Below are 19,832 nucleotides of genomic sequence, written 5' to 3'. Positions count from 1 at the left end.
ATCTCCTCCGCGGTGCTTATGAACAGCCGATCCGCTCGGCGGGAGCTATTTTCGGCCACTTGGCGCGTGCGCGAGCTCTCCGGCCGCTGGAAGTCGAATGAGGCTCCGCGATCTCCTCCGCGGTGCTTATAAAGAGCCGATCCGCTCGGCGGGAGCTATTTCCGGCCACTTGACGCGTGCGCACGGCCTCCCGGTGGTGCCAGGCGGCGTGCGCGAGTGCGCTGGCCGCTGGAAGTCGAATGAGGCTCCGCGATCTCCTCCGCGGTGCTTATAAAGTGCCGATCCGCTCGGCTTGGAGCTATTTCCGGCCTCCCGGTGGTGCCGGGTGGCGTGCGCGAGCTCGCCGGCCGCTGGAAGTCGAATGAGGCTCCGCGATCTCCTCCGCGGTGCTTATAAACAGCCGATCCGCTCGGCTGGAGCTATTTCCGGCCACTGCGCATGCGCACGGCCTCCCGGAATTTGAACACATTTCGTCAATAAATTTCGCATATTTCTGATTGAATTTTGAAGTTTAATATAATGCAACAATTGAGCTCGACTTATACAAAGGATATATCATAAAATCGTAAATTTCCGTCGAATTTTAGGGGGTCGACTTATACACCGAGTCGACTTGTACACCGGCAAATACGGTATATGTGTGTGAATATATATATATATATATATATATATATATATATATATATATATATATATATATATATATATATATATATATATATATATACTAAAACTAATCAGGAATACACTCTACACATTGTTAATGTGGTAAATTCTAACTGCAAACGTCTGGTTTTTAATGCAATATCTACATACGTGTATAACAGCTCATTTCCAGCAACCGTCCCTCCAGTACGCCATTGTGTTTGCTAATTTGCTAATGCATGATTAGGAAACCCTTGAAAACCCTTGTGCAATTGTGTTAGTTTTCACAGAAAACAAGACTAAATTGTCTGGGTGACCCTTAACTATACAGTATATAGATTTATGTCAAGCTGTATTTTTTATTGATGTCTTTCAGTATGAGACAGCGATGTGTTGTGATAACCCAGAGCGTATCCAGTCATTCTCAGAGGATGGAGACACATTGCACTCAAGTTTTGAAAGTCCATCTTCTGTTCACCCAGTGGCCTACCATATGGTCAACAGACGATACAGTGAATTTCTTAACCTACAAGCACGCGTGGAAGAGAGAACAGATCTAAAGAAACTCATCAAAGGTAGGTTTAGAAGATTATTCGATTTTGAATTGAGCCTTCTAATCAAAATGTACAGTATGTGCCCACATGTAGATTATTTCCTATTTATACTGTTTTGAAGGTGTAAAAGGTCCAAAGAAAATATTCCCGGACATGCCCTTTGGAAACATGGACAGTGACAAGATAGAGGCCAGAAAAGGAATGCTGGAGACCTTTCTAAAGGTGTGTTAGTCATTTATATTTCATTAAATCGAGCCCAATGTAATGCTTATTTGCTTTTCCTAAAAAAACAACAACTACATGTTTTTGATTTCCCCCAGCATCTTTGTGCTATTCCTGAAATAGCCAACAGTGAACAGATGCAGGAGTTTCTGGCGCTTAATACCGATGCCCGGATTGCCTTCGTCAAGAAACCTTTTATAGTTTCCCGCATTGACAAGGTTTGTTTGCATTGGCCTTGACTGATGAAGAGTTGCTGTGCACACTATAAAAATGCATGCAGTACACACATTTAATTACACTCATTTAACGATAATGTTCTGTAGTCTGGCTAGACAGTCCAGTACTTCTTTGTAGGGTAGTAATGCTAATTACCGTAATTTTCGGACTATAAGCCGCACCAGCTAAAATTTGGGGATATTTCAGTTTTTTTCTCATATGAGCCGCACCGGACTATAAGCCGCACGTGCGCACGAGTTATTTATAAAGAAAGACAGTACACAGAAAGCCTTTTTAAAGTTTTAATAACATACTTTAACATGTCTTTCTAAACGCTGCCTGTGACGTAGCAATAGTACCGCAGCAACACGGAAGTGTGCACGCGAGTTATTTACAAAGAAAGATGGTACACAGAAAGCTTTTTTAAAGTCTTAATAACATACTTTAACATTTCTTTCCGAACACTGCCTGTGACGCGGCAGTAATACCGCAGCAACACGGAAGTAACACAGCACTAATAGGGCTGGATAAAAAAAAACATACCGGTAAAAGTCACTGAGACGTGGCGGTAATACAGCAGTAACACGGTAGCACAGCCCTAACAGGGCTGGTTAAAAAAACATAACAGTAAAAGTAAATAGAAGAGCCAGTAAAAGAGCCGTCTTCATCTTCCTCCTGTGCACTGAAACCATCAAAGTCTTCCTCCTCAGTGTCCGATTGGAATAGCATTAGAGATCCTTTGCCACACACCACACAGTCTCTCTTTTGCCGTTGCTTTTATGCATTTTCCATGATTAGGGTCTGTTCATGCTAATTTTATTCATGCACAAAGCGCTAAGTTACATTAAACTAGCAAGCTACACGTATAGCTCCAGAGTAGATGTGACTGGGAAATAAAGAAAGGATGACGCAACACAATGGGCCAAATCAACTGCCTTTAACTTAAAAGTAGTATAATATGCATTTCTTTTGTCCCCCATAATTACGGTTTGTGTATTAAAGCTTCCTTTCAGTAATATCCGTCTTGATCTCGTTCTGTCTCTTCTTTGTGTGAATTATACGGCACTATTTGCCTGGCGGATGGACATGCGATCAACCACCACTTTTCTCCCCAGTGACCGTGTCACATATCCATCCGCCCAGCAATGCGGTGCTGCACAACAGCGGTCCACAGCCTTTTTACGAGTATATAAAAGTGATGTCATCACAAAAATAACGGAAAAAATCCATCGATAACCCACACCGGACTATTAAGCCGCAGGGTTCAAAATTTGAGAAAAAAGTTGCGGTTTATAGTCCGAAAAGTACGGTAGTTGCCTTATTTTGCCATTGAAATAATTATCATTAGGTTGACTTGTCGTAGATGCAATATTAGGAGCTTGATGAATGCACATGCTGCAATGATTGCTTGTTTGTAATATTGTGTGTCGATGTAGATTGTGGTGAATGCAATCGTGGACACTCTGAAGACAGCGTTTCCTCGTTCAGAGCCTCAGAGCCCAACTGACGAAAATGAAGGCGAGCTGGATGGGGGGAAACTTAATACTGATAAAAAGAGCAAGTATGTGATTTGAGAAAAAAAATCCCAAAATAGAAAATGCCTTCAACATAACAAATGTGAATGTTGAGACGTGCATTATAAGATTTGCAACCTTCCTTCCCTGTACAGCAGTGTTTCCCAACCACTGTGCCTCGGCACACTGGTGTGCCGTGAGAGATATTCAGGTCTGCTGTGGGAAATTGTTCAATATTAATTACGGTGTGCATTGTAAATAGGATCGGCAAACCACTGGTTAGTTAGCGTAAGGCCTGGTCAGCCACTTGCTAATCGAGCATGCGTGGCTAATCGGAGGATCTTGAGATTTCATGTTGTGTCGGTCTCTGATTGTGCTGCATTGGCACATATGCATCCACTTTGTGGATGAAAGTCAAGCAATAACCGTAATGTTATTTTGCAATGACAAAATGCAGTTGTGGTTTTAATGGTAAGCGATAGTACCCCCACTTCTGAAGGAAGGTATGGCTTCCTTACCACAAGTGAGTTAGAGTATTACTCTCAATCAGTGAAAGACAAAGCCACAAACAGAAACGCAATTATAAGGCAGGGACTTGTCAATTGGTTGAAGCTAAATAAGTATTCAATCAGATCTACTATCCCCTCCCAAAGATGAAGTCAAGCCCCAAATTTTCTGAACAATATGTGTATGTTCACTCGACTAAACATGGCCTTCTGATTAATATTGCGTTTGTGGAATATGAGTTACCGTATTTGCCGGTGTATAAGTCGACTCGGTGTATAAGTCGACCCCCTAAAATTCGACGGAAATTTACGATTTTATGATATATCCTTTGTATAAGTCGAGCTCAATTGTTGCATTATATTAAACTTCAAAATTCAATCAGAAATATGCAAAATTTATTGACGAAATATGTTCAAATTCCGGGAGGCCGTGCGCATGCGCAGTGGCCGGAAATGGCTCCAGCCGAGCGGATCGGCTGTTTATAAGCACCGCGGAGGAGATTGCGGAGCCTCATTCGACTTCCAGCGGCCGGCGAGCTCGCGCACGCCGCCCGGCACCACCGGGAGGCCGGAAATAGTTCCAAGCCGAGCGGATCGGCACTTTATAAGCATCGCGGAGGAGATCGCGGAGACTCATTCGTCTTCCAGCGGCGAGCGCACTCGCGCACGCCGCCTGGCACCACTGGGAGGCCGTGCGCACGCGCCAAGTGGCCGAAAATAGCTCCCGCCGAGCGGATCGGCTGTTTATAAGCACCGCGGAGGAGATCGCGGAGCCTCATTCGACTTCCAGCGGCCGGCGAGCTCGCGCACGCCGCCCGGCACATCCGGGAGGCTGTGCGCACGCGCCAAGTGGCCGAAAAAAGCTCCCGCCGAGCGGATCGGCTGTTTATAAGCATCGCGGAGCCTCATTCGACTTCCAGCGGTCGGCGAGCTCGCGCACACCGCCCGGCACATCCGGGAGGCCGTGCGCACGCGCCAAGTGGCCGAAAATAGCTCCCGCCGAGCGGATCGGCACTTTATAAGCACCGCGGATGAAATCGCGGAGCCTCATTCGACTTCCAGCGGCTGGCGAGCTCGCGCACGCCGCCCGGCACATCCGGGAGGCCGTGCGCACGCGCCAAGTGGCCGAAAATAGCTCCCGCCGAGCGGATCGGCTGTTTATAAGCACCGCGGAGGAGATCGCGAGCCTCATTCGACTTCCAGCGGCCGGCGAGCTCGCGCACGCCGCCGGGCACATCCGGGAGGCCGTGCGCACGCGCCAAGTGGCCGAAAATAGCTCCCGCCGAGCGGATCGGCACTTTATAAGCACCGCGGATGAAATCGCGGAGCCTCATTCGACTTCCAGCGGCCGGCGAGCTTGCGCACGCCGCCCGGCACATCCGGGAGGCCGTGCGCACGCGCCAAGTGGCTGAAAATAGCTCCCGCCGAGCGGATCGGCTGTTTATAAGCACCGCGGAGGAGATCGCGGAGCCTCATTCGACTTCCAGCGGCCGGCGAGCTCGCGCACGCCGCCCGGCACATCCGGGAGGCCGTGCGCACGCGCCAAGTGGCCGAAAATAGCTCCCGCCAAGCGGATCGGCACTTTATAAGCACCGCGGATGAAATCGCGGAGCCTCATTCGACTTCCAGCGGGCCGCGCACTCGCGCACGCCTCCCGGTTCAAATTTTCTAAGTGCCAACGCACAATGAGATGCATGAGAAACGGCCTCGGTTACCATCACATTTGAAGCGATGAATACGAAGTTAAATTTTATGACTCGGTGTATAAGTCGAGGTTGACTTTTTTCGGTCGATTTTGGATCGAAAAAGGTCGACCAATACACCGGCAAATACGGTAAGTAGCAGAATTCACCTGTGTTTATCCACCTCAGGGGTCAGCTGTTTTGCCACTTGCTGTTGACTGAAAATGACATCATAGTTGCCAGAGCCGTGATTGGTTGTGACCTGAGCACAGACATCTGTGATGTCATTTTCAGTCGATAACAAGTGGCAAAGCGGCTGACCCCTGAGATGGATAAAAAAACAGATTTTAACTGTTTAATTTTTATTCTACAATTATTTCAACTAGTTATGCTGCACAGAACATATTACAAAGAAACATTTGGAGATGACTTCTTTAACTCTTCAGACTCTCTTCTTTTTCCGACAGTCTCTGGTGTTGCTGTGATCTACAAGCATCATTTCTGCTATGCTCTACTGACATCATTTCACGTCTACCCATACTGCCACCTGCACCTTTTTCTTTGAAGTAGTCCACACAGTTCACACCTGCGTGAAGCTGGCCCCCCACCCCACGCAAAATTGAAGGAAAATAGTCTGTTTCGTTTGTGCTTCATTTGTGCTGGTTTGTGCCGTAAACACTTTTTTTTTTTTTTTTTTTTTTTTTTTTGCTGCTACGTTTTTGTAGTTATAAGAGATTACTTTATAGGTCATCTAGAGTTCTGCTCCAAATAAACCCAAATGAAATTACGGCACAAACCAGCACAAACGATGCACAAACAGACAGCTTCACGCAGGTACAGTTCACTCATCAATGTGAACTTGACTACACTAATATTTACGTTGCTTTTTCAACTCATGAAACACGCAGTTTGATAGTTACATACGACTTTGAATTACCATTAATACTTCCATAACACTAACAGTATACAATTTTGTGTACCTGTCAACATGAAATATTGCAAGATGACAAGGGATTTTCTTTTCCTCTTTTTAGGTCACGGCTGAAATTTTCCAGCAAAAGCATCCCATTTATGAATGGCTCTGATATAAGAGCACCTGTCCTGTTTAGCTTGGAACAAACTCATACAGTAAGCCACAAATTATTTTGACTTTTCCACAGTGTCATTTTATTGTTTTGGTAATGTCTTTTTTTATTTGCTGTACACTCACAGGTGTTTAATGGGATGTCTTTGGAGGACCTTCAAAATTTTATCTGTAGAGAAGAGAATCTGTCTGCCATATCTTTGCCAAATTGCAGGGACAGTCCAATTGTTACACGATCCAGACAGAACGACTGTACCATCAGAAAGCAAAGAGAAGGACATGGTAAGGGGGTGGGGCTCCCATTGTAATGGTATTATTGTTGTTATCAACACTTTGGACAAGTTAACTATGCAAAAACTAGACAAAGCTAAAAGTAATTACCGTATTTTCCGGAGTATAAGTCGCTCCGGAGTATAAGTCGCACCAGCCATAAAATGCATAATAAAGAACAAAAAGACATACGTCGCACCGGAGTATAAGTCACATTTTGGGGGGAAATTTATTTGATGAAATCCAACACCAAGAACATATATGTCATCTTGAAAGGCAATTTGAAATTAAAATAGAATACGCAACAACAGGCTGAACGGTACGGTATGCTAACGTTACATAAACACATAAACAAGGAATTGAGAATGTGCCTGACATAATATATTAAGAGTTATTCAAATAACTATAGCATAAATAACATGCTAACCAGTTTATCGAACCACCCGTGTCACTCCAAATTATTAAATCCAACGAAATCTTCATCCTCTGTGTCACTTATAAACAGCTCCACTAACTCCGGAAGTAAAAGATGCAGTGCTTCCTCTTCTATGTGGTTTACATCAGACACATCATCAGTTTCAGTTCCAATTATTCCACAGGCCTAGAGCGCCCTCATGCGGTGTAGTGTGAAAATAACATGTGAAATAATATTATGTGACAGTAATTTCACACATAAGTCGCTCCTGAGTATAAATTGCACCCCCGGCCAAACTATGGGAAAAAACTACAACTTATAGTCCAGAAAATACGGTACCTAATGGTATTGTTGTTATGGCTGGTAAATGTGAGTGCATGTAATTCCACCTGTACCTCCCTAGTAGGTTTTAGTTTAATTATCCAATTATGTAGGGCTGCTCAATTAATCGAATTTTGATCATAATCATGATTTTGGCTCCAGACGATCTCTAAATTCATATAATCGAGGACAAATGATTATTTGGGGTTTCCGTTCTGAGACGTGCATGCGCAACTCAACCGATACGCCCCCGCCCTCGTGTGTGTGAAGAGTTGAGATCCTGGCCATGTTAACAGTCAGTGTTGTACCTGAATGAATGAACTAAATGAACTAATGAACTAAATGAATGAACTTGTTCATATTTTGAGCCAACGTAAACTGAACGTATATCACATTTTTGCTCCATGGGCGTTTTTGTGAACGTGCTCATTTTGGGGCCATTGAATGGTTTTGATGGGCATTTTACTTTCATTCAAGGATGCCAGGTTTTCTCTTCTTAGACTTCAAAATAAAACCCCGCTAAACACACTGAGGCTTGGATAGGCGGGGAAAAGGATTTGACAACCCCAGTCACAGTCGCACGGCGCGATGACAGACGCTCCATTTAATGAAAACTTATGTCACGCGATGACCTCTTTGGAAACACCTGGCAATGCTATTCCAAAGTACAGTCCATGGGACATTTATGGCCTGCCATTTGCGTTTCAGTGGCATGTGGCTGATGCTAAAAATGACATTTTACACATAACACAGCGCTATTTAAAAAAGTAAAAAATGCTTTAAAGATTTAAGTTTGCTTTCATTTTGATTTTGGCAATTTAGTTTGAAGTTTGCTTTTATTTTATTTTTTTAATTTGGCAATTCGGTTGCTGCTTAGTGCAGTGGTGGATCTAATTTAGTGGGCCACCCCAAAATTCAGAAAAATCCTAAAATATTTGCTACATTTAACAGACAGCTATTTTTCTCTGAAGTAACTATAACATATATGAAAACAATACATAATTTCTTGATTTAGTTGTTTTAACTTGCTTTGATAAATTATTATTAAGGAGGTCAAAGTGGTCCTCTCATTCATCAATTTGTCTTCATGATGCACTTGGAGGAAAAGGTTTGAATATCCCTAAAATACATAATCCAGTTCCACAAAACACTATGGAACAATACTTCATCTCCAACGTTAATCGTTGGAGATGAAGTATTGTAATTGTTACACTAGAGGGCAGTGTTATTGTAGAGATAAAATAGAGAAACCAACGCCGTGTCTGCTGCATGGTTGTAAGCCATCATACCTTGGCATGTTTAATATGAAGCAATGTTGTTATATTTGGATTGGATATCAATAATGGCAAATTATGTTTTGCATGCAGCGGGCACAGATGAAGCTGAGATGGCATTGGCTGACGTCACTTTGAACATCCTGTGTCTGATCATGAGAGAGCAGTGGAGTTGGCTGTGCACTGAGAACATTCAAAGGACCATCAGGTTGCTGTTTGGGACCCTTATTAACAGGTGATATTAAATGAAGAAACTAATTTAGTAAGAAGCATATTTTTTTAAATCGAGAATAGTCAAACTATACTACCAACAAATAGTATACTTGAGTTGCTTCAGCCAAATGAATAAAATAATAATAACCAGTTTCTGTATTTTAACATAACATTATTTACAATTTATTAACATTAATAAATTGTGTCATCATTCACATCAGAGTTTCAATAAATCAAAAAAATCCACAGTGAGCAAATGTAGAGTGAGTGAGAGAAGCTAGGGGTTTAAGTGATACTTCTTTGGCTTTGGCTAATACATTGGATTTGAAAAATGACATCAATTGAAGGTGAAAGTAAATGAAAATAAATTGGATTTGAAAAATGACAATTCATTGTGGAAGTAAATGAACATTTTGAAAGTTGACTTGCCCACACTTAGACAAGTTTAGAGAATTATTTTGACTTATCTGCTACATTTATAGCAACTTCCATGCAGAAATTAAGGTTAAGCACTGAAAGCAAAATGTTTAGGGTCTCAATGATTGTATATGTGGACAGAAATGTTGTTTTTTTTGTTGTTGTTTTTTAAATGAAATGAACTCTGTGATACTAACACAGAAAATAACACTTTAAAGCAGGGATGAGCAACTTATAAACATTGGAAGATTCCGCAATAGTTCACCAGTGCTTACTGGGGTGTCACATTGGACTTCCTAACCAGATGTATGACAAAAATATAATTTTAATAAGAACAAAATATGTTTTGAACATTCCAGCTGGAATTTAGACTTGACTTTTATGTTGGATCACTCTTGGCTTTCAGTATAGATGTTTTTTCAAGTTTTTTTTTTTCTTTCAGCAAAGAGAATTGCTGGAAACTACGTTTGAACTCAGACGGTAGATTTTGCCAGGCCGGGACCTGAAAAAATGTTTTTCCTAGTGGAGATTCCACAGAGAGGGGAGATGTTTACAAGCCAGAGAGACACAGCAGACATTATGGGTGTTGGGAGAGTTTATAGGGTTGATGAAAACTGAATTACTGGCCGCTGCAATGTTTTTCCAAAAATAAGCCATGTTAGTGGAGGTTGCTTTGATTTTTGATATTTTTATGATCTTCCATTTTAGATTTGTTGTAAAATAAAAACTGCAATGAAACACTGTCTGTACATTACAGCACCAGTGACCTTGAAGAAGTTGTCCCGTGATAAACTACCCAAACATTTGTTTCGATAGGTATGTCAGATAGCTGCCAGTAAACTAATATGCCGACAGTGCCGTCCACTTCTGGCCTTCTAGTCTAATAGTGTGTGACCTGATGCTCCCTAGGGTGTCAGTACCAAAATATTGTTGCTTCATTTTGATACGGTGTCCGCTATTTTAAATAGTTCCAACGGCCAAGCATGACAGGCCTTGTGCTTTTGTTTGACCTCGCCTATATTAGGCAGCAGTCTGTCAGCGCTTCAGTGACAGCTTTGTGTGGCAGGTTTTTCCTCTCATTTATCATATCGCTGGACAGCACACAGGAGCATCTTCTCCTCTACATTTAAGAATGGGTGGGATGTTTCTTCTTAGAATGCTATCAGGAAGAAACACTGGTTCCAGCTGTGGAGACAATCTGGCTTGTTGTTATGATCCTAATTTTACAATAAGGTTTTCAGAGTAACCCCTTTGGCATGGGCTGTGATTACTTAATACAGTTGCCTAAATTTGATTCCAAATTCTGGCACAAACATCAACAAACCTTAAAGTAGTTCACTGGGTTTCAACATGTTGTAGTGGTCCCCCCCCCCCCCCCCCTTCCAACATTTGAGATCTAGTCAGCGATCTAGTTAATTCATAGTAAACTTATTTAGTGTTTCATTTCCAAGTTATGTAGGAAGTATATCAATTTACCCCTCTCTGGCTTTGTGCTGGAATGTGTGTTTGCTTCCTTTACAGTACAATATATTTATCCTCTCCGAAGTTCAAATGGTGCTGCAGTGCCCCCAGTCCTCTTCTGCACCTGTCTCTAAATGACTGAGTGATTCTTTATTTTTACTTCCTAAAATGGCATATTAATGCTCATATAAACACTTCCAATTGGACTGCGAGTCTTTGATGACAACTTGATATCCTAGGTGAGGATGAGTGGAGCATTCAAAGCCTGTCAGCAGTTGTCCTTCGGGAATGACCTCAATCCTTCTGTGACACCCCCAACCCCCCACACACACACTGTTTGTGTCGCTGTTTCTGCTTCACTATTGGAGGGATGTTTCTCTGGCATTGAGTTTTTGCTTGAGGTTCAATTGCTGTAAATGAATGTGACATCTTACGGTAAGGAGTCAATGACCATAACATTGTTTTTGAACTAAAAACCCCAAAACCCCGTTTCTGAGTATGTGGTTATTCGCCTTCACGTGGTAGAAGGCCTATTTTTGTAAGGACTGTTCTATATATTAAGGCCATATAAACATGCCTTTTTTTCTCAAATTATAGGCAATGTCTAATTTGCTCATTATAGTAATTGGTTATGGTTACTTTTTACACGATGCACAGGTTTATTTAATTGGGATGGTAAAAAGGTGCTTATTAGTGGAGAAGAAAAAGCAAGGTGTGATACTAATGACCTTAGACACAACACAACTGTGTCTCTTCTAATACCATGTTGACCAGATCAATTTGCAGTAACAGGTCATTTACTGTTTAGTCAGCTGCAGACTTGGAAAAGTTGAGGAAAAGCCCAGATTCACCAAATTTACCACATCCAAAAATATTTATGACCATGGATCTGTTTTTGATTTACAGTATTAGCAGGCTTCCTAGTGTAGCCATTTGTGTTTGGGTTTGATGAGGCCTGATTTGTTACCTGTCATATGACTAACGGTCTTCCAGACGGGATTTTAACAGCAGTTGTTCCAAGAGTCTAGGATTTTGGACACAGTGTTTCAACTGGCACTTCTTACTAAGAGAACCTTTTTTTTTTTCACCATACGCTAACACAACATGCTTGTCAGTAAAATTGTAAGTTAAAGATGATTCCCTAGAAATCTGGTCTTTATTATTTGATGAGATGGTTTTTGCAGTTCAGATGCCGTTTTTTTTTTTTTTTAAGGTTTTGGCTCGTTCATTGGTTATATTGGGTCATTAATCTCAGTCCTAATGGCAGCAGGAATTCACTCCCTGGTAGTTTTTGTCTGACCAGTAAGCTATACATAACAAATGTGCAATTGAAAAGAAAGCTCAGCGCCGCCTGTACTTCCTGCGGAAGCTCAGGCGTGCATGGGCTCCTCAGGCAGTCCTGTCTACATTCTACCGTGGCACCATTGAGAGCATCCTCACCAGTTGCATCGCTGTCTGGGGTGGTAACTGCACTGAACAGAACTTGAAGGCCCTGCAGCGCATAGTGAATACGGCTGGTAAGATTATTGGTGCTTCGCTCCCCTCCCTGAAGGACTTTTACACCTCCCATCTCGCCCGCAAGGCAACCTCGATTGCCAGAGATGTGAGTCACCCGGCTCACTCTTTGTTTGACCTTCTGCCCTCTGGGAAGAGGTAAAGGAGCCTGCGCTCCCGCACCACCAGACTCGCCAACAGCTTCTTTCTCCAGGCTGTTAGGGCCCTGAACTCGCTACCCCCTTCTGAGTAGCGTGTGGCACTGTTGCGCTATTTTCGGGAATGTCTGCTGTACGCGCACTTGCTCCTTTTTTTTTGCTCCTCTTATTTATTTATTTATTTGTTGTGTTATTTATTCATTATTTATTTTATTCATTATTTATTCAGCACGGTTTTGTTATACTTGTTTACTTGTTTGTCTGTTGTGAGCCATGTCTTGTCACCGTGGGATAGGGGGGAACGAAATTTCGGTTTCTTTGTGTGTCTTTGGCATGTGGAGAAATTGACAATAAAGCTGACTTTGACTTTGACTTTGACTTTGACTTTGACTTTGAGAATATGCGACGAGAGAATTGGATAAAAAGATGGTTGTTACATAAGATGTGTGATCCATCAGCTTTGTTAGACTGAGGAGGTGTGACATCTCCGTACATGCTGTTCCTCGGCCATACCTAGACACTCAATGTGGAAGCAGGCTGTCTTTGTGGTTTGTGTCAGGTCAGGGTTAAAGCAATAATCACGAAAGGCATGCTGAGATGATATTACCAATTTTAGTCACATTGTCCTGTCAGTTGTTTGAATCATACTATATAAATCCCAGATTACTTTACAGACATAAACACATACATAGTAGATTCCATCAAGGTTTGTTTGACTTATTGGTCATTATGTTTATAGCATTCTGGAGTCATTTCTTTATGCTGCAACTGATTATAAATATTCAGTGTACAAATTCAATTAGCTTGCTCGTATGTCCTGCTAATGTTAGAATAAAGCAAAAATAATTATTTAAAGGCTAATTTATATGCTAGCAAGTGAATTCTTGTTAAGGTTATGAAATACACACTACGCTGTTGTCACAACATCTCACAACAAGTGAATACGACACCTAATTATCATTAATCGAGTTACATGAAAAGCAAGTAGGACGCAACCAGACACCCCTTGGATGCTTGCAAAACGATCTTGATGAGGGATAAATACTGTGTTGTAAATAAAGACGGGAGCGTTATGAAGTCATGCAGCAGCTCATAGGCCCCCCTCTCCTCTCTGGTGTCTGTTTTCGCTACCCACCTGAGTCGGGGCCCTGAGATGTGCCTCCAGAGTTATGGTTCATCTTCTGTCTATAGAGACATACTTGTGCAATGACATTGTGTGTTGAAAAACGTTGGCTTATTTTAGCTCAAACAGAACTGCGATTTACTTGTCTGTGTTTACCATAAATGGCAGAAGAAATCAACGGAACAGTTGTTTGTCAGCTCGGCATATATGTATACTGTAGACCATTGGTGTCAAACTCCAGGTCCAGGGGCCAGATACTGCCCGCCACATCATGTTATGTGGCCCGCAAAGACAAATTTTGCATAGACTTTGTATCATTACTAACATTCCAAATTGTCTTCACTTTAAAAAAAATAGAGATATTGCTTGCAATTTTATTACTGTTTGTCTTTTTAAAATAATTGAACAGTTTTTACTCGTCTTACTAGTTGACAATCATAACGGCCCTCCGAGGAAAACTACGATTACGATGCGGTCCCGTGTCAAAAAATGAATTCGACACCCCTGCGGACCTCCTTGCCTGAAGTGTTGTCCAAACATCTGCTGTTATGGAGTGTGGAGTTTGGGCAACATATTTGTGGCTTAAGTGTGTTCCTTCTGTGTTGTGTATTTGTAACTGAGTGGTAAGACAGTTGCTATACCTAAAAATCTCATTTTTTGGCAGTTTTGCAGGTCGATCGACAAACTGTGGTATTTTTCTGTCCATTTTCCCGGCTTACGAATATTTATTTGACAGTTGAGATGGAAAACCAGTCTGGTGGGTTTTGCAGTAGCAATAACGCAGTAGAGACGAAGACTCCAAAAGACCGCAACATCTGATATAGCATTACTTTGCATTCGTTTGCTTTAATTGGCTGAAAACTGTGCGTGGATTTTCTTGGGCCAATGGGAAATGAATCCCCACAGTGATTGCAATAAGACTCAAGTGGGGATGATAGCACAAATTTAATTTGATGAATGTTATTGTAGTAATGGCAGAGATCTAGTAACAGCTGGATATTTATAGTGTATATAGCACAGGTCAACAACAAATTTGTTGTCTGAGTTTTTTCAGCTGATATAGGACGAATCTGATGCGCTGAATCCAAAAATCACATTGGTTTTGCTCAATCAGGTCAGGTTTTTGAGATATGGCCACGTGTGCTTACCATGCATATTTCGGAATTAAACTTGGTGACCAGGATAAAGCCTGGGCACCACACATAGTGTGCAAGGCATGCACTGAGACTCTGCGTGGATGGACCAATGGCAAGAGGAGTCTGAAATTTGGGATTCCTATGGTTTGGAGGGACCCGACAAACCATGTCACTGACTGCTACTTCTGTGCTGTTGATGTGACCGCTATCAACAGAAAGAACCGAGGAAGCCTCAAGTATCCTTATCCTCAATCAGCACGTCGTCCTGTAGCTCATTGTGATGAAATTCCAGTGCCTATCTGCGGAGAACTTCCTGACATTAGTGACGAAGATGTCTCCAGTGTTGAAGAACATGAAGAAGAAGCAGAAGTGGTTTTTGAAGATGATGCTCGACATCCATTTTCCTAAAACGAGTTGAATGATCTAGTTCGCGACCTCAGCTTGTCAAAGGACTCTGCCGAACTGTTGGCATCCAGATTGAAAGAAAAAAAACCTACTCTCTAACAGTGCTCGTATCAGTTTCTACCGCAATAGGCATCGAGAGTATCTCCGTTTTTTCTCTGAGGAGAAGGACTTGGTGTACTGTGCAGATATTGCCCAGCTTCTGCTCATGCTTGGTGTGTCACACTACGAACCCAAAGATTAGAGACTCTTCATTGACAGCTGTAAGGGATCACTGAAATGTGTTCTGTTACACAACGGCAACCTGTTTGCCTCTGTACCTATCGCCCACTCGACTATGCTGAAGGAGAAGTATGAAGCAGTGAAGTACGTACTGGAGAAAATTGGCTATGATCAGCATAAGTGGTTTATTTGTGTTGACCTGAAAATGGTGAACTTTTTGTTGGGACAACAGTCTGGCTTCACCAAGTGCCCATGTTTTTTGTGCATGTGGGATAGCAGAGACCGTGCTCAGCATTACACAAAGAACGACTGGCCTGTGCGGGAGGAATTGGTGCCTTGTAACGAGAGGAACGTCATCAACGACCCTCTGGTGGACAGAGACAGAATACTCTTCCCACCTCTGCACATCAAACTTGGCTTAATCAAACAGTTCACCAAGGCTCTGGACAAGGATGGTGACTGTTTCACTTACTTGTGCCAAGCTTTTTGACGGTCCTCAGATCCGTGAGCTCATCAGAGATCCAGAGTTCGAAAATTCAATGAACGAAGTGGAACTGGAAGCTTGGAAGGCATTTGTTCTGGTAGTGAAAAACTGTGATTTTGTCACAAGATCTGATTTTTTCAAATCAACTTGACACAAAAACCTGACTTGATGGAGACAAATGGATGTTATTTCCTGATTCAGCAGCGCAAAGCTACCCTAAATCACTTGTAAAAATCAAGACGACATTCAAAAAGTAAAAAATTGTTACCCAGTGTAGTCCATCCATCCATTATCTGTACCGCTTGTCCCCACAGGGGTCGCCGGTGTGCTGGAGCCTATCCTAGCAGTCATCGGGCAGTAGGCGGGGGACACCCTGAACTGGTTGCCAGCCAATCGCAGGGCACACAGAGACGAACGACCATTCGCACTCACACTCACACCTCGGGACAATTCGGAATGCTCAATCGGCCTACCAAGCATGTTTTTGGGATGTGGGAGGAAACCGGAGTGCCCGGAGAAAACCCACGTGGGCCCGGGGAGAACATGCAAACTCCACAGAGGGAGGGCCGGAGGTAGAATCGAACCCGCACCCTCCTAACTGTGAGGCGGTTGTGCTAGTCAGTGCTCCACCGAGCCGCCCCCAGTGTATATAATGTGATATGCCCTGAACCAAGACAGTGTTAATATAAATTTGTGTGTACCGTATGTGATGTTCTGGGCCACAGCTCAGATGCCATGTTTATGATTTGACCTTCGTGTGAATCAAGGCACCATGACCGTCCCAATCAAACTGCATGTGTCCACATTCAAACCACAAATGAAATGGAAGGGGCATTTATGACTCAAGCTTTTCACCATGGCCTGATTAAAGGTGGCACTGGTGAACCAGACTGCCTGATTGAGCTGTATGCTTCGCTGGGAGCAGACATCACAGCGAGGTGAAAACCACTCCAGTAGGTGTTAGTTAAAGAGGAAGTCAACCCCAAAATATTATTTGTAATAATATGTTCCGTGCAGCACAACTAGCCAAAACACAATGTTCTGATTAATGTTTTGTTTGTCAAATAGGAATTTGTCAGGCAAAATCCACCTATTTTTAATATCTCAGGAGACAGCCATTTTAACACTTGATCTTGACTGGAAATGACATCAGAGTCGCCGGGTCTCAGGTCACAACCAATCACATCCCACTAGTTTTCTGAAGCTGACTCACTGGTTGTAACCTATGACCTGGCGAAACTGTGATGTCATTTTCAGTCGACAGGAAGTGGCAAAATGGTCACCGCTGAGATGGAAAAAACGGGTGAATTTTTCTAGTTAACTCGTATTCCCAAAATGAAATGTTAATCACAATGCAGTGTTTCGACTAGTGAAGGAACATACAACATATTATGATAAAGACATTTTGGGGGTTTACTTCCCCCTTAAAACTGTTAGTCTTTCAACTGCATTGGCTGGTACGTTTAGTGGACTTTTTATTAGGTACACCTGAACAATCAAATACTTGTACAAGAAGTAGTACCAGTACATCATTAAATTGATGCAATTTACTTTTTAACCACAACAGAATAGCTCATTTGTCAAACCAAACTGATTATTAATAGTGTTGAGTTGAGCTGCAGGCCGCACCCCTCTCTGGCTGAGCTGCCTCAGGTTTGGGTGTGTCTTCCTGCCTGGAGGCAGCTGATTAAGTGCACCAGGTGGAGATGTTGGAAAAATCAGTGTGGTTTGGAGGCACTCTCACACAGGACATCGAGGAGCAAGCAGTGTAACAAAGGGAAAAGCTGGATGTGAGGAAAAGAGACTGCAGGACAAAGGCTCGTAAAGACAGAAGAAGGAGCTGGTGAGCTTTTGGACATTTGTGTGGTTTGCAGAGAAATGGACCAATAATGTGATGGAATAAGTTAAAATGTGTTTGTGATTAATCATGTGATAATTTCAAGATAAAATATTATATTCTTAATATTATTCAGGTGAAAATACAGTTAATAATGTGGTGTGTTTAAACGGTTTTTGAGCTAGAAGTAATTGATTTGTGTGTGTATTTACAGGGGTTAAAACTGCTTTGTTTGGAAAAAGTGCTTTAAAAAATGTATTTGTAAATATAATGTATGTATTGGTGGTTCTGCTGCCGGTGGAGGAGCAGACAGGAAGCCCAAAAGGGAGTTTCTGACCAGAAGTTCACTGTGTGCGATCTTTCCAGCGGTTTCCGTGGGAAGCTCGAGTGGGAGGTGTTGAGTTGAGCTGCAGGCCGCACCCCTCTCTGGCTGAGCTGCCTCAGGTTTGGGTGTGTCTTCCTGCCTGGAGGCAGCTGATTAAGTGCACCAGGTGGAGGTGTTGGAAAAATCAGTGTGGTTTGGAAGCACTCACACACAGGACATTGAGGAGCAAGCAGTGTGTGTGTGTAACAAAGGGAAAAGCTGAATGTGAGGAAAAGAGTCTGCAGGACAAAGGCTTGTAAAAGTGCTTTAAAAAATGTATTTGTAAATATAATGTATGTATTTCGTTTATTTTGGGTACTTTAAATATGGGTATTTACTACTTATAGTGTAGTTGGTTTCTAATAGATAAAAAAATAAGTATTTGATTTTGGGTTGTATTTTGACCACCTATTTCTGGTTGTGTTTAAAGGTTTTTCACCTGTGTGGATTGGACAACTTTGAAAAATAAAAGAAAGAAAGAAAAGAAGTCCGAATCTTGTACATTGAGTGAATTCCATTCAAATCTTCGAAGCAAGCCACCTTATCAAGTGGGGGAGCGTCAGTTTAACCTCACAAGAGTGAGGTCCACTTGACAAATAGGTTATTAAATGTGTTATTTTGATAAAGATGTTGTTTGGTCATATTTTATTTTAAATACAAGCCTAATTTTGTGGACAATGACTGTATAAGTAATTACGCATACACCCTTTAAAATAGCTGTCAAAGTGGAATATTTAGGATGTATAGAAAGCTTGCAGTGCTTTGACTGATTTACAGCTGGCCAATTAACTTACACTTGGGCTTATTGACCGATAAGACATTTTGTTTCCACCTCTCATTTTAAGTAGAGCTGATTTTACTCAGTACCTGGTACTACATCTTTTCTTTTTTTTGCCAAGAAAATTAGTGCAGCGTCAGGAGATTCTTTGCAGCTGTATCGCTTTGTTTCGTAGGGAATGCTTGTTTAATATTTTCTTCTACTGCATTAAGTATTGTCAGATTTAGGGTATTTTTAGCAATTTAAGTCAATAGAAGTTGACGTCCATCCATCCATCCATCCATCCATCCATCTTCTTCCGCTTATCCGGGGTCGGGTCGCGGGGGCAGCAGCTTTAGGAGGGACTCCCAGACTTCCCTCTCCCCAGCCACTTCATCCAGCTCATCCTGGGGGATCCCAAGGCGTTCCCAGGCCAGCTGAGAGACATAGTCTCTCCAGCGCGTCCTGGGTCGTCCCCGGGGTCTCCTACCGGTGGGACATGCCCGGAACACCTCCCCAGGGAGGCGTCCAGGAGGCATCCTGATAAGATGCCCGAGCCACCTCATCTGGCTCCTCTCAACGTGGAGGAGTAGCGACTCTACTCCGAGTCTCTCCCGGATGACCGAGCTTCTCACCCTATCTCTAAGGGAGAGCCCGGACATCCTGCGGAGAAAACTCATTTCGGCCGCTTGTATCCGAGATCTCGTTCTTTCGGTCACGACCCATAGCTCGTGACCATAGGTGAGGGTAGGAGCGTAAATCGACCGGTAAATTGAGAGCTTTGCCTTTTGGCTCAGCTCTCTCTTCACCACAATGGACCGGTACAGGGTCCGCATTACTGCCGACGCTGCACCGATCCGCCTGTCGATCTCACGCTCCATCCTCCCCTCACTCGTGAACAAGACTCCAAGATACTTGAACTCCTCCACTTGGGGCAGGATCTCATCCCCGATCCGGAGAGAGCATTCCACCCTTTTCCGATCGAGGACCATGGACTCGGATTTGGAGGTGCTGACCCTCATCCCGACCGCTTCACACTCGGCTGCGAATCGTTCCAGCGA

The 19,832-nt window shown here is 42.9% G+C and overlaps 1 protein-coding gene across 5 annotated transcripts in view; it reads left to right on the top strand.

The window, feature by feature from the left end:
• Window positions 1–19,832, top strand: part of snx19b (sorting nexin 19b) — a 45,158-nt gene that overhangs the window by 8,248 nt on the left and 17,078 nt on the right. For 4 of the 5 annotated variants that reach the window (XM_088380860.1, XM_088380861.1, XM_088380859.1 and 1 more), the window contains 7 exons: window positions 1,022–1,220; window positions 1,321–1,421; window positions 1,520–1,639; window positions 3,074–3,198; window positions 6,374–6,467; window positions 6,552–6,705; window positions 8,797–8,938. In XM_088380860.1, the coding sequence (XP_088236986.1) occupies window positions 1,022–1,220; window positions 1,321–1,421; window positions 1,520–1,639; window positions 3,074–3,198; window positions 6,374–6,467; window positions 6,552–6,705; window positions 8,797–8,938 (935 nt within the window). Of the gene's footprint in view, window positions 1–1,021; window positions 1,221–1,320; window positions 1,422–1,519; window positions 1,640–3,073; window positions 3,199–6,373; window positions 6,468–6,551; window positions 6,706–8,796; window positions 8,939–16,127; window positions 17,657–19,832 lie in introns of all 5 variants that reach the window. The other variant, XR_015859437.1, reaches the window with a different exon arrangement.

Source organism: Syngnathus floridae, chromosome 7 (genome assembly GCF_059516105.1).
Source record: "Syngnathus floridae isolate MCC-2025c chromosome 7, RoL_Sflo_1.0, whole genome shotgun sequence".
Classification (NCBI taxonomy): domain Eukaryota; kingdom Metazoa; phylum Chordata; class Actinopteri; order Syngnathiformes; family Syngnathidae; genus Syngnathus; species Syngnathus floridae.
This window is presented reverse-complemented; position numbering and strand designations above follow the sequence as displayed.